This window comes from Sabethes cyaneus, chromosome 1 (genome assembly GCF_943734655.1).
Source record: "Sabethes cyaneus chromosome 1, idSabCyanKW18_F2, whole genome shotgun sequence".
Lineage (NCBI taxonomy): Eukaryota > Metazoa > Arthropoda > Insecta > Diptera > Culicidae > Sabethes > Sabethes cyaneus.
The window spans coordinates 57,502,311-57,514,826 of NC_071353.1; the positions used below are offsets into that span (position 1 = coordinate 57,502,311).

Genomic DNA, 12,516 nt, shown 5'->3' on the forward strand with positions numbered 1-12,516 from the left:
ATTATTATTGTCGCTAGATGTGCGCCCTTAACCTACAGTCAGTGGATGAAAACGATAATGGAAAAGCGGTAAAGTGTAGTGAAAGTGTGACAATGGAAGTATATTGTTCAGTGTGATCAAAATGCAACCTACCGTTAGTTTGATAAGAATCACTTACCCATGAAAAGTCGCTGTAGGAAATGTTTTGAATATCGAGACGCAACGATGTCAGGAGAGAAAATTATTACTGCGAATAAATCCAGTTCTGTACAAATGGAGCAATTGGAGGACAGCAGGGAAACAAACTGTCTCAGAAATGTTTTCATTCAGGCCGACGGCAACAGTAGTTTGGGACTTCACTTAAGTAGGACACCATGGGACCCGTATCCTTGGATTAGTGGTGTGACACCCGGTTCACGTGCTGAGAAGGCAGGAGTCTGTGTTGGAGATTGCGTACTGGAGGTATGTGTATTGTAAATTGTGTATGAAAGGTTTGTATAGTTCTAAGAGCTGTAGTACGTTGTAGAAGCAAGAATTTTCTCTGGGCCATTCCATCTAACGTGACCGTAACGGTTACAATTTCAAATAAAAATTGGAGTAATTATTCATCCAGTTCGCACAATTAAAAATTTAACCCATTTCCTCCCAGCGTTGCGAAAACGCAACGCACTTTCATTCGATTCTAGAGATGGCCCGGTTTAAGATATCAACTTGGACCCTGAGAAACAAAGAAAGATTGGATAAAAATCTAATCGACCTGTTTTGCTTAAAGGTCATATGTTACATGTAACATAATTACAGCTGTGACAAAACAACAGGTTTTGCTATTTTTGAGACAGTTAAGGAAAAATGCTCATAAAACTCGATTTTACCTCTATTAACGCCTGACCTATTAATAAGTGTTAGTTGCTTACCAAAAAAAACTTAGTTTCATAATTTTGATTATTTTTGTAATTTTAGGATAGGTTTTAAGCTTTGCGTTGCGAAAACGCAACGCTAGGAAGAAACGAAATTCAAAATTTGCAACGGGAACGTTTCTTTTCGTTCGTTCGCTGCGGTGTTTCATTTGATGTCGTTGCTTTTTATTAAACAAATGAACGTAAATCTTATCTTTCGCTTCTTTGAAATATCCCGGAAATATTATAACAGTTTACATAACATAGCAACTTCAAACACTGATGGCAGATGAAGCAGTCGTTGTGATAAGAGAGTTATAAAATTGTTAGATACTTTGCCTCCGGAATATCTGGAGGAATTGAGTGACGGCAACGACAGTTTGATGGACCCAAATTTAATGTTACAACCTTTCCAGAACGTGTTGGTAGGCATTTACTCATCTGCGATGACATGCATTTAGCATTCAAACTGCATACTATGCGTCTAGTGCAAAAATGGTCTTCAACCCAAATGTTTCGATATCTATCATAAAACATACATGTAATACTCTAAGTCGTTCATTTAATCATTATTAATACTCAAAATCACAAAAAAAAAATCCCAAATTTGGTTTAACGGTAAAAAAGTATGAAGTATTTATATGCTTAATAATGAAGGTATGCAAAAACGGTATACCCTTAACACCCAGCGCTGCATTTTCGCAGCGTAGCGTTGCCGGACACAGGGTCAAAACTAAAAATACATGTCAGCGACTTTTTCTTAGTTGACCTAAGAGAGAATTTTCCTGAAAGTTTCAACTTTCTATCCCTGCTGGGAAAAGTATGGGGCTTAATGGGTTAAAGTTGAATACTGTTTAAGGTGTTATATCTTCTTCTTCAGCAGCATAGAGCCGGGGGGCGGCTCGTGCTGTTTCAAGCACTCGTCTCCATTCAACTCGGTCTTGGGCCACTCGTCGCCAATTTCCTAGTCGTCTCAGAAGTTACAAATCGCTTTCGACCTGGTCGAGCCATCGTGCACGTTGGGCCCCCCTGTTCCTGGTGCCGGTGGGGTTGTTGAAGAGAACTATTTTTGTCACACTGTCGTCCGGCATCCTTACGACGTGTCCGGCCCACCGTAGCCTGCTAACTTTCGCTAGACGTACGATGGGAGTCTCCCAAAGCAGTGCCGGTAGCTCGTGATTCATACGCCTCCGCCACTCTCCGCTTTCAGTTTGTACTCCGCCAAATATCGTCCGCAGCACTTTCCGCTCAAACACGGCAAGGGCACGTATGTCCTCCGTAAGCAGCGTCACGGCTTCAAGTCCATAAAGAACGACCGGTCTAATAATGGTTTTGTACATTGTTAGCTTCGTGCGGCGGCGTATGCTTCCTGATCGTAGCGTTTTACGAAGGGCAAAGTAGGCCCGATTTCCCGCTTGGATGCGCCGCTGGATCTCCTTACTAGTGTTGTTGTCCGCGGTCACCAGCGATCCCAAATACACGAACTCCTCTACCACTTCTAGTTCCTCGCCGTCAACGGTTACCGTCCGTGGGAGGCGCGCATTTGTTTCCTTTGAGCCTCTTCCTTTCATGTATTTGGTCTTCGACGCATTTATTTTTAGCCCAATTCTCCTAGACTCCACTTTCAGTCTGGCGTAGATTGCCTCCGCCGTCGCAAAGTTCCTGGCAATGATATCGAAGTCATCTGCAAAGCCTAGAAGTTGGCTACTCTTGGTAAAAATCGTGCCTCTCGTTTCGATGCCCGCTCGTCGGATCACCCCCTCAAGAGCGATGTTGAACAGCATGCAGGATAGACCGTCACCTTGTCTCAACCCTCGTCGCGTCTCGAAGGGACTCGAGAGTGTCCCGGAGATGTGTACGAAACACATCACTCGATTCAATGTAGCTCTGATCAGTCGCGTCAGTTTGTCCGGAAAACCGTATTCGTGCATTATCTGCCATAGCTTGTCTCGATCGACTGTATCGTATGCTGCTTTGAAATCAATAAAGATGTGATGCGTGGGCACGTTGTATTCCCTACATTTCTGCAAGATCTGTCGGATAGTAAAAATTTGGTCCGTAGTTGCGCGAGCCCCCATGAAACCCGCCTGATAATTTTCTACGAAACCTTGTGCTATCGGTGACAGCCGGCGTAACAGGATCTGGGAGAGTACCTTGTAGGCGGCGTTTACCAGCGTTATACCACGATAGTTGCAGCAGTCTAGCCGATCACCCTTTTTGTAGATGGGACAAACCATTCCTTTCATCCATTCCTCCGGTAGCTTTTCCTCCTCCCAAATCCTCGAAATAACCCAGTGTAGAGCCTTTGCTAGCGTTTCTCCACCATGTTGATAAAGCTCTGCCGGTAGGCGGTCCTTCCCAGCGGCTTTATTGGTCTTCAGCAGCCTGATTTCTCGTTTGACTTCTTGGAGATTAGGTGCTAGGACATCACTATCTTCCATGGGCGCTCCTAGGTTAATTTCCGTTCCGCCTCCTTCTGCGACTTCGCCATTGAGGTGTTCATCGAAGAACTGCTTCCACCTGTCGACCACCTCGCGCTCGTTTGTAATTAGATTCCCTCCCTCGTCCCTACACATGTCAGGTTTCGGTGTGTAGCCCTTTCGAGTTTGGTTCACCTTCTCATAAGACTTGCGCGTGTCATTAGCTCGGAATAGCTGCTCTAATTTTTCACGATCTCTGTCCTCCTTTTGGCGCTTTTTTCTCCTCAGGATCGTGGTCAACTGGTTCCTAGCTCGTCGGTACTTGGCCAGGTTCTCTCTAGTGGCAATACTTAGATAATTTTTCCAAGCATTTTTTTCTCTTCTACCGCTTGTTGGCATTACCATCAAACCAATCATTTTGTGTACTCCGAGGCTCAATACCTAGTGCCGAGGTAGCGGCCTCTCCGATGGCCGAGCGTATTCTGCCCCAACCGTCTTCGAGGTTTGAAGCACTTAACTTCTCGGAAGAATGCAGTGCCTCATTCAGTACTCGCGCGTAGTTCTCGGCGGCTTGTGGGTTGTCTAGCTGCCTGATGTTCAGCCGAGGAGGGCGGCTTTGACGTGTCCGGTATACGGTGGACAGCTTTGAGCGCACATGTACTGCTACTAGGTAATGGTCAGAATCAATATCCGCACCCCGACGGGAGCGTACGTTCGTGATGTTAGAGAAGAACCGGCCCTCTATGAGAACGTGGGCAATTTGGTTCATTGTACGTTGGTCAGGTGATCTCCACGTGGCTTTGTGGATATCCTTGCGAGGGAAAAAGGTGCTTCGGATCACCAGGCCTCGGGAAGCTGCGAAGTTTATACATCGTTGGCCGTTATCGTTTGTGTCGGTGTGCAGGCTATGGGGTCCTACCACCGGTCTATACATTTCTTCCCTACCGACCTGGGCGTTCATATCCCCGATGACGATCTTGATGTCCCGTGACGAGCAGCTGTCGTACGTTGCCTCCAGCCTCGCGTAGAACGCTTCTTTCTCATCGTCGGGTCTACCTTCGTGCGGGCAGTGCACGTTAATGATGCTATAATTGAAGAAACGGCCCTTTATCCTCAATACACACATTCTCTCGTTGATCGCCTTCCAATCAATCACGCGATCCTGCATTCCGCCCAGCACTACAAAGCCCGTCCCCAGTTCGTTGGTAGTGCCACCGCTCTGGTAAAACTGGGCCTTTCCGCCACGGATCTTCCATACCTTCTCTCCTTTGCGACAGATTTCCTGCAGAGCTACGATGCCGAGTTTGCGGGGTTCCAGCTGTTCAATCAGCACCCGCTCGCAACCTGCGAAATTTAGCGATCTGCAGTTCCAAGTCCCGAGTCTCCATTCGTCGTCCTTATTCCGTCGCCTAGGTCGATGCCGAATATTCCGCTCCGTATATGCTTGAATGTTGTTAGTTTGTGTTGTTTAGGTGTGTAGCCGTACTGGGGCAACACTACCGAGTCTCGTGATGGGGCTGCCATCTTATAGTGCCGAGACTCACTATACCTCCTTACCGGTTAGTATACGACCTTAGTTTCCACCGGGGTTGGTTACCCGATCTCCGCTAAGGTTGCTCGTATTCCGGCTGGTACCACGAGGAGGTCGGGATCGGAGTTGCTGGATAAGAGGCTAACGACCACTATGGGGTCTATATTCCGCATTATCCAGCCGTTTACCAACCAAGGGGTTATATGTTCCGTTTATATGTTCCGTTTTATGGTCATTTAAAGAACAAAACTTACGTCAAAAATCAATTTTTTTACAATATGAGTAGTAATGCACTGTCAAGAGGCTTCAGAGGGTAAATATAGAATTCAGCACGAAGGAAGGGTAAATGGAGGGGCCTGAGAATAAACCCATGCTAAAGTCACTTGACATCGAATGGCTTGATTCTACTAAGATTCGAACCCACGACCACCCGCTTGTCAAAGCAGACTCGGTAACCTTGCGGCTACGGAGCCCCCCATTCCAACCTTTATGATGCACACAATTGATTTTAGAAGAAATCTCTATGTTTCAAAAGTTATAGGCGTTTCAAAGTGTCATTGCATTCAATGAAAAATTGAATCTGAATATTTCGCTCTTCTCTGTTAAACATTCACTTACAATGGCACTCACAGATTCTTATAAACATACATTTGCCAGAAATGCAGTTTACTAGTTTACTATTAGTCTTTGATCTAATATGACCTGACAGTCCTACGTCACCCTTTCGTACAACCCTTAGGGCTGTATATCTTGTTTTGTTTTTTTTTTGCATTTTCGAGAGGTTTATACCTTCAGAAATGTCACGCCAAACGGATTTTTTGATATTCAGGGTGGCCACTCAATTTCAAATTTCAAATTCCCGATTTTTTCCCGACTTTTTCCCGGTTTATGTATGATTTTCCCGACCGAAAAATTTTTCAACTGGTCGGATTACTTTAAAATTGTTTGACCGTTTGAGAAACCGTTTTGAAGTCTTGATAAAGATAATTGCTCAATTTAAATAAATTAAGCTTAGATCGTTTAGAAATGGGGCAATTTATTTTGGCGATAGCGGTGCTCTCAGTCGGATATGCAAGTTTTTGACTGCGTTATGTTGCTTGTAAACAGTTCTGCTTGATTTATATTTTTTGTAGTCTAAAACTAATGTGATTCCGAAATATTTATCATGCAAGAGGAGAAAATAAAAATGATTGACACAGTCAACCCCAAAATCCATCAGCGTCAACTCAGGTGCAGGCAAAACTGCTGGATTATCCCAAAGTTATAGAGGCGTGAGTTATCAAAAACTTTTTAACAAAATATGTTAGAAAATTCTCACGACTGCCCGCAAAGTGCAAACCAAACGTGGGAGTGAAACCCTTGATCGTCAACTGCGGGTAAAGATCATTCGGAAAGTTTTTTTTTCGGAAAGTTAAGGTTAATCCCAATATCTCAGATTGATTTGGTGAAAAAACTGAAGATGGCTGCTACACTGTACGGCGAATTTGAAAGGCTACAGGTGGTGCCGAGCAGGCCAGAATTCGGGCATGTAAGTTGTACGACTAGGTGCTAAGGAAGCGCAATGAATCATGGAGGAGAAATTTATGCGAAAGTCGATTACAACCAATTATCGGGGATCAAGTTTTTCAAAGCTCCTACTCGCGGGATGGTTCATAACGGATGCAAGTTTGTTTTAGCGGATAAGTTCGTGAAAAAATGTATGATATGCATGCATTTTTGCATGAATATCAAATTTTGAGTTAAATTTCATGAAAAAATATTCATTAGCTTGTTCACATTATTTTTTCTATGTTGCCCGTTAGAAGGTTAATTACTGGGGTGCCAAGGTTCCATCCCACACTGGGGTGGGACACGTGCCATTAGGCCGTATGAATAAAAGAGTTAGAGCAAACTCTCCCATAAGATTTACACGGGAAAAGCAAAGCAGCCTGTTTCATTCAAGTATGCAAGTATGCAAGCAATAAGAGATTTTAAACATTTCGGCATGTTTTATTCAGAAATATAAGTCCTTAATTGGTTTACATTATGATTTCTGATAAGTGTCTGGTATTGGGAGACACAATTTTTAAGTAATGATTTTTATCGATTTCTCATTTCGCTTCTAAAATGGTTCATTAGTGATTCAAGTACGTGTATCCTTTTTTATTGGAAAATAGTTTTCTATATTACTCTTCCAGTGAAAAAAACTGAAGTTAGGCAGTGTTGCTTTTATATATGTCAAAATCCTTAAGTGTCCGGTTATGGGTGACTTGCCCCTAATAATGCCTCACAAGTCTCCATAAGATTTTGGAATATTTTGTTTTCCGCTCGGTGAACGACTAGTGAAGGTGCCATTTGCTAGTGTGGTGTCGATCTAACTCGTAAGTAAACGAAGTACGTATTGACCAGCCGAACTAACACACTTCGGTCAATTGGATGCTGTTAATCGAACCAAGAGGATAGTGGAGCGGGGTTCGGGTTCAAATCACAATTCCGAAGAAGTGAGCCGAATGAACTGAGCTGAACTCAAACTGAAGTGGCGAGATGAAAAAAACCTGAAAGGCTCCCTGAAGATTTTGATTGAAAAAATGCAGCTATTGAAAAAAAAACTTCTCGTGCGGGTATTTCCCGGTTTATTTGTGAAATTCCCGGCTTTTTCCCGGTTTTTTCCCGACTGTTAGTGATTCCCGACTTTTTCCCGGTTTTCCCGATTTTCCCGACTGAGTGGCCACCCTGGATATTTGATCTCGTTAGAAAGTTATGGTAAAAACTGTGGGTCACCTCAAGGAAAGTGCATCGCTGGACGAAATTTTAACCCTCTAACGGGTAAGACCGTCTGTAGACGGCTTTCGCTTTTGAAGCTTCCGAACCACATACGAATTTTTTTTGAATTGACAATATGAAAAATATGTTCAGAACAGATTTCCTGACATGTTGATACTAATATCACAACATTCTGACCATGCGTTCAAAAGTTATCATCTTTTAAAAACAAGAATTCCGAAAAATTCCGAAAAAAATTATGGTGCGAAAATCCCCTATTTTACGTTGGAATATTTTCAGGTTGTTATAAAAATATTTTATTGAGGCTTAAAGCAACAATCATTTTGTTTGAAACAAACTGGAGCTTTTTCGCTCCGTGTAGAACAAAACGTTCAATCTCAAACTTTTCCTATGAGTAATTTACATGCTTTTTTTCAATTTTGTAAGATATTTGAACTGAAAAAATATTTGGGTAGAGCATTAGGCATAAAAAACTAAAAAGAGAAATTGGACTATTTCATACCTAGCGGTCTTCCAGATAAATATTTTCCCATGAAAATCAACACTCGAGCTTCTTTTGAGTGTACTTTCATGATAAAGTAATCATTTGCTCGATCGCATCGTTTTTACGATGTTGCCCGTTAGTGGGTTGAACGCGTTTTTCTCGAAACCATAATTTTTCAACTGGTGGTACGATATGGCTGAAATGTTTTTTCAGCATGTAAAAATGAATTATCTAAATTCTTACGTAGCCGTTTTGTGATATCTCAATTTTTTAATTTTTTATGAGCTCGCAATTCGCGATTTTTGATGAAAAAACACTTTTCTTTTGGAAAAATTGCCGCCATTTTGGTAATTTTTCGAATTTTCAAAAACCCCAACGTAACAATTTAGGTATTGATCAAAGCTTCAAAATCATTCTTGAAATCCGTTTCCCGATACTCCGTTGGTTCCCGGTACGTACCGCCAGCAAGGAACTATTTTCTACAGGGCATCCACGCTCCCAGCTGCCACCAGCATAATATTCACTATTTTGGCATTCAAAAAACAGAAAATACATGTTCGAATATAGCTTAACCTATAACCATAATACCCCAACACTGAACTATAATTCCAACAGCTCAATGGAGAGAAATCGACTTTTTTCGGCCTCCTAACTGTATGTAACCCCTTAATCAATGTCATTTGTGCTACTCCCTTTTTTAGATTTACAAAAATCGCATTTTTGGCGTTCAAATACCTACCTACCTATCTCTAACAGAAATTGATGTAAAGAGAAATGTTTATGTATTTTATTTTATAGGTGTTTGGGCACACAATCGAATTATAGAGTAAGGCGGGGCATAAGTGCGACGTTTGTAGATGTTTTCCATTTCCATGAGATTTAAACAAGCACAACAACAAAATATATTGAATATTGAAGCCTCAGTAGCGGGGCAAAACTGCGTTTTCCGCGGGTAAATGTTTGAAGTATAAATTTATGAAATAAGTTCAGTAGCAGCCAGCATAACCGCAATATCTTTATTCTGCGATAAGTTCGGCAAAGGAAGATTCTTATCTTTCACCTTTCTTATCGCTGATGTACTGCAACCTCCGACAGACTGCAACTTTTAGCAAATGCTTTTTTTTCTTTTATCAGCGGATAGACGCTGTTATGCTTCTTCCAATATCTGTAGAGCACCTTCAGAAGACTGGTCCTACATTTCCAATATCTGTAATACAGTGCTTAATACTATGTATGCACTTTTGCCCCGTCCGCGAATCGAATTTTTGCCCCGCAAGGCGCTTGGCAGGGTTTGATCAAATTAGTGAAAACAAAAATATATTTTGTAAATTTTTCTTTCAAAAGAGATGTTTGATTAATGTGAAACGCTGCTTCAACTTTTTAACAAGTAATAACCTTATGTCACATTCCAGCGTTACAGGACACAATTAGCAACTATTTCTACTGTGGAGATTGGCTCTGCTTTCACCAAATTTTTGGCAAATAGCTTGTAACCTAAGGAGACTTCCCTTTGCAGTTGTATTCTAGGGATTTGGTTAAATAGGAACTGATTTGCGTGTAACGCTGGAATGTGTTTTATGTTCATATCGTATCTCCCGTATAACGTAATATTACACCAAACTAAATAAATATAAATTACACTGCACTAAATAAATGTTCCCACTTAACTCAGCAACTATGGGCCCTATTCTGTAAGTCACGTCGAGCAACTCGGCTCGATTCAGTCACTGTCGAGTGTCGAGTGCAAGAAGAACGGGCAGCATAGCGACTCAATGCAGGACCAAAACAAAGCTAGCTCAAGCGTCACTTGCTAACCGTTTAGTCACTAGCTTTTTGGCGGTGGACTCAGTCGAGTTACTCGACAAAATCGGGTCGCATGTGACTTACATAATACCAAAAGTCGACTAGTCGAGCAAAGTGACACTCGACGTGACTTACAGAATAGGGCCCTATGATTTGTAAACAGCAAATGTTTACGATAGAATTCAGGATGTCAAAGTAGTTAGCCACCCATACCAATGTTGTCTAATTACACGGAATTTGCACTGAAAATTCACTGAATCAGCCTCTTACTCATAGTGCACTTTTGCCCCTGCTTACTCTATTAAAGTTTTTTTTTTCAATTTGTTGCTGCGGTGATAAACAAATAAACAATAGAGGGCGTGAAAACAAAATAAAATGAATACCTAAATTTATTGTTGTAATTCCATTTATTTTGTTTAAATTTTAGTCACTTTAACCAGTTTTGGGTCATTCGTGACTTCTGTGGGGTTGGGATTTGAACCCTGGTCCTCGGCGTGAGAGGCATGAATGCTAACCACTATGCCGGGACTGACCCCTAATTCCAATTTGTCTTCTAACATGTAGAAAATATCTAGATTAAATAAAGCATTTGAACATTAAATTGTAAGGACATTAAATCATTAAATGTAGAATTACGGACAGGTGCTTCAACTTTTCAAAATTCTGAATCCATTCGAGTAAAACTTTCCAATAGACGAAGGGAATGGTCCGTTTAATGGAAAGACTACCATTATAAACAAATAGTTATTGGACCACATTATAAAGGTAAAGACAACCAACAAGACGCTGAGTCTATTGTTTGACGGATTTTAGGATCGGAAGATCGATTGCAATTGAAACGGTCAGTTTTTTTTGTAGAGTTGAAGTGCCGCGTATAGATATTTCACATTTTTACTTTTCAATAATTCATTTTCAGGCAAACGGAGAAGATTTATTGGGACTCAAAATTGTAGATATTGCAAAACTAGTGAAGCATGGAAAACTCAACCAAAGTGTTAAACCCAGCATCAGTTTATTATTGTGGAACTCGGGATTTGAGAAAAACGTAAGTGTCTATATATAAGAAAATCTGTTTTTCTCCCATTGCTTAACGCCTCTGACGATAGTAGTTTGTTCATGAGGGTTATTTATGGACATACATAATAGGGATGTTATCTCTTGGTAACCTTCTAACTCTTTGCATTGTGAGGAATCAATAAATTCTGATTTCCGTACAACAGCTAGAGGAAGATATAGTTTCTAATCAAGCTTTGACTGATCTGATTAGCTAATGCATTTTCAATCCGATACAGAATCTGAATCCGCAGTCATTGTCACGTTTTGCAAGCTGTCTCCAAAGCATTGCGGGTTTGCTGGAGTGTCCGGTCTGTTTGGAGATTATACGGCCGCCCTCGTGGCAGTGCTGCCATGGCCATGTGATATGCTCCGGATGTAGGGCAAAGAGCGCTAAGTGCCCCATTTGTCGAGTTGTGCTGGGTCGTGGCCGGTGCATTGTGGCAGACAAACTGTTTAGCTTTCTGGTTCAAACGATTGGACGTGATGACGGTGAGTGGACCTAAGCAATCTTTGATTGAGCCAAAATTATCCAACATTCTTCAAATGGCACATATTAACACTAACCTTGAGTGTTTATAATATCCGTTTAACTATTTTTCCAGGAAAACGCTCAACTATACCAAAATCATCTAATTTACAACAAATTAGCGCACGTTTACCGTTGCTTACCCGAGACTTTCGACATAGTAGACAGTCGGTAAAAGCGAAAGGAAATACCTTTCCTACCAGCAGCGCCCTGTCGACGATGACACATCGTATGACGAAAGCAGCTACTCAGTATTGCTGCCCTTCTGGCCAACCGTGCGATAAAATGAAAAATCAACATGAAATATTAATTCATTTACAGAAATCACATCAAACGAGTGTTGTCCAGTACTATGCTGCTCCAGGTGATACGCTTGGCATCAATTTCAACGAGTCCTGCATCACCTGTATCGTCCTAGTGCCAGTTTGCAGTGCAGCAGAACTTGTGACCGATGAAAACAACAACGTTCATCCTTGCCAGGAATCGGTACGCAGCAATCGCGCAAATGAATGCCACAAAGCGGCCAGCATAGCCGCTGGCAGTGCTACACTGTCGGTATCGAGGGATAATATTTTCTTCCTGGCTCGATTCCGATGCATTGAAACCATTAGCCACACGTTGTACTGGTTATGGTACCTTGGTCCACCAGAAGACCTGGACCGATTTTGTGTTAGCATCGTGGACGAACCCGGCATGGTCAGATGGAGTGGGCGACCCGTTTCGCTGCTGCAAAACTGTAAAGAGGTTCTCAAATCAAAGCAATTCGTTCGCATGGCCACTGGGGCGAAAGGCATGAGAGTGACCATTAATGTAAATTGATAATCAATGATAGACTAATATTCTGAATAGAGCTGCGGGCAACGGTATGTCCGATGGACGAACTTTAATTATGCTTTCTATTTGCAATGAAGTTTCTGTGGTCAAAAAGACTAAATTTAAATATAACGAAGTTGTGTTGTCTTTTGTACTGTCTAGAATCTCCAACGTTTTACAGATGTTTTGGTCCTTTTGTTTCAGAGAGAGAGTCGGCTTGTGGGTTTTTCCGCAGTCAATTTGTG

General features: G+C 41.8%; 1 protein-coding gene across 1 annotated transcript; it reads left to right on the forward strand.

Moving 5' to 3' along the window:
* Positions 1 to 252: 252 nt before the first annotated feature.
* On the forward strand, positions 253 to 12,277 carry LOC128745715 (uncharacterized). The gene is made up of 4 exons (XM_053842795.1): positions 253 to 441; positions 10,793 to 10,921; positions 11,169 to 11,421; positions 11,535 to 12,277. The coding sequence occupies exons 1-4, from the start codon at positions 253 to 255 to the stop codon at positions 12,275 to 12,277; spliced, it is 1,314 nt and encodes a 437-aa protein (XP_053698770.1).
* The last annotated feature ends 239 nt before the right edge of the window (positions 12,278 to 12,516 follow it).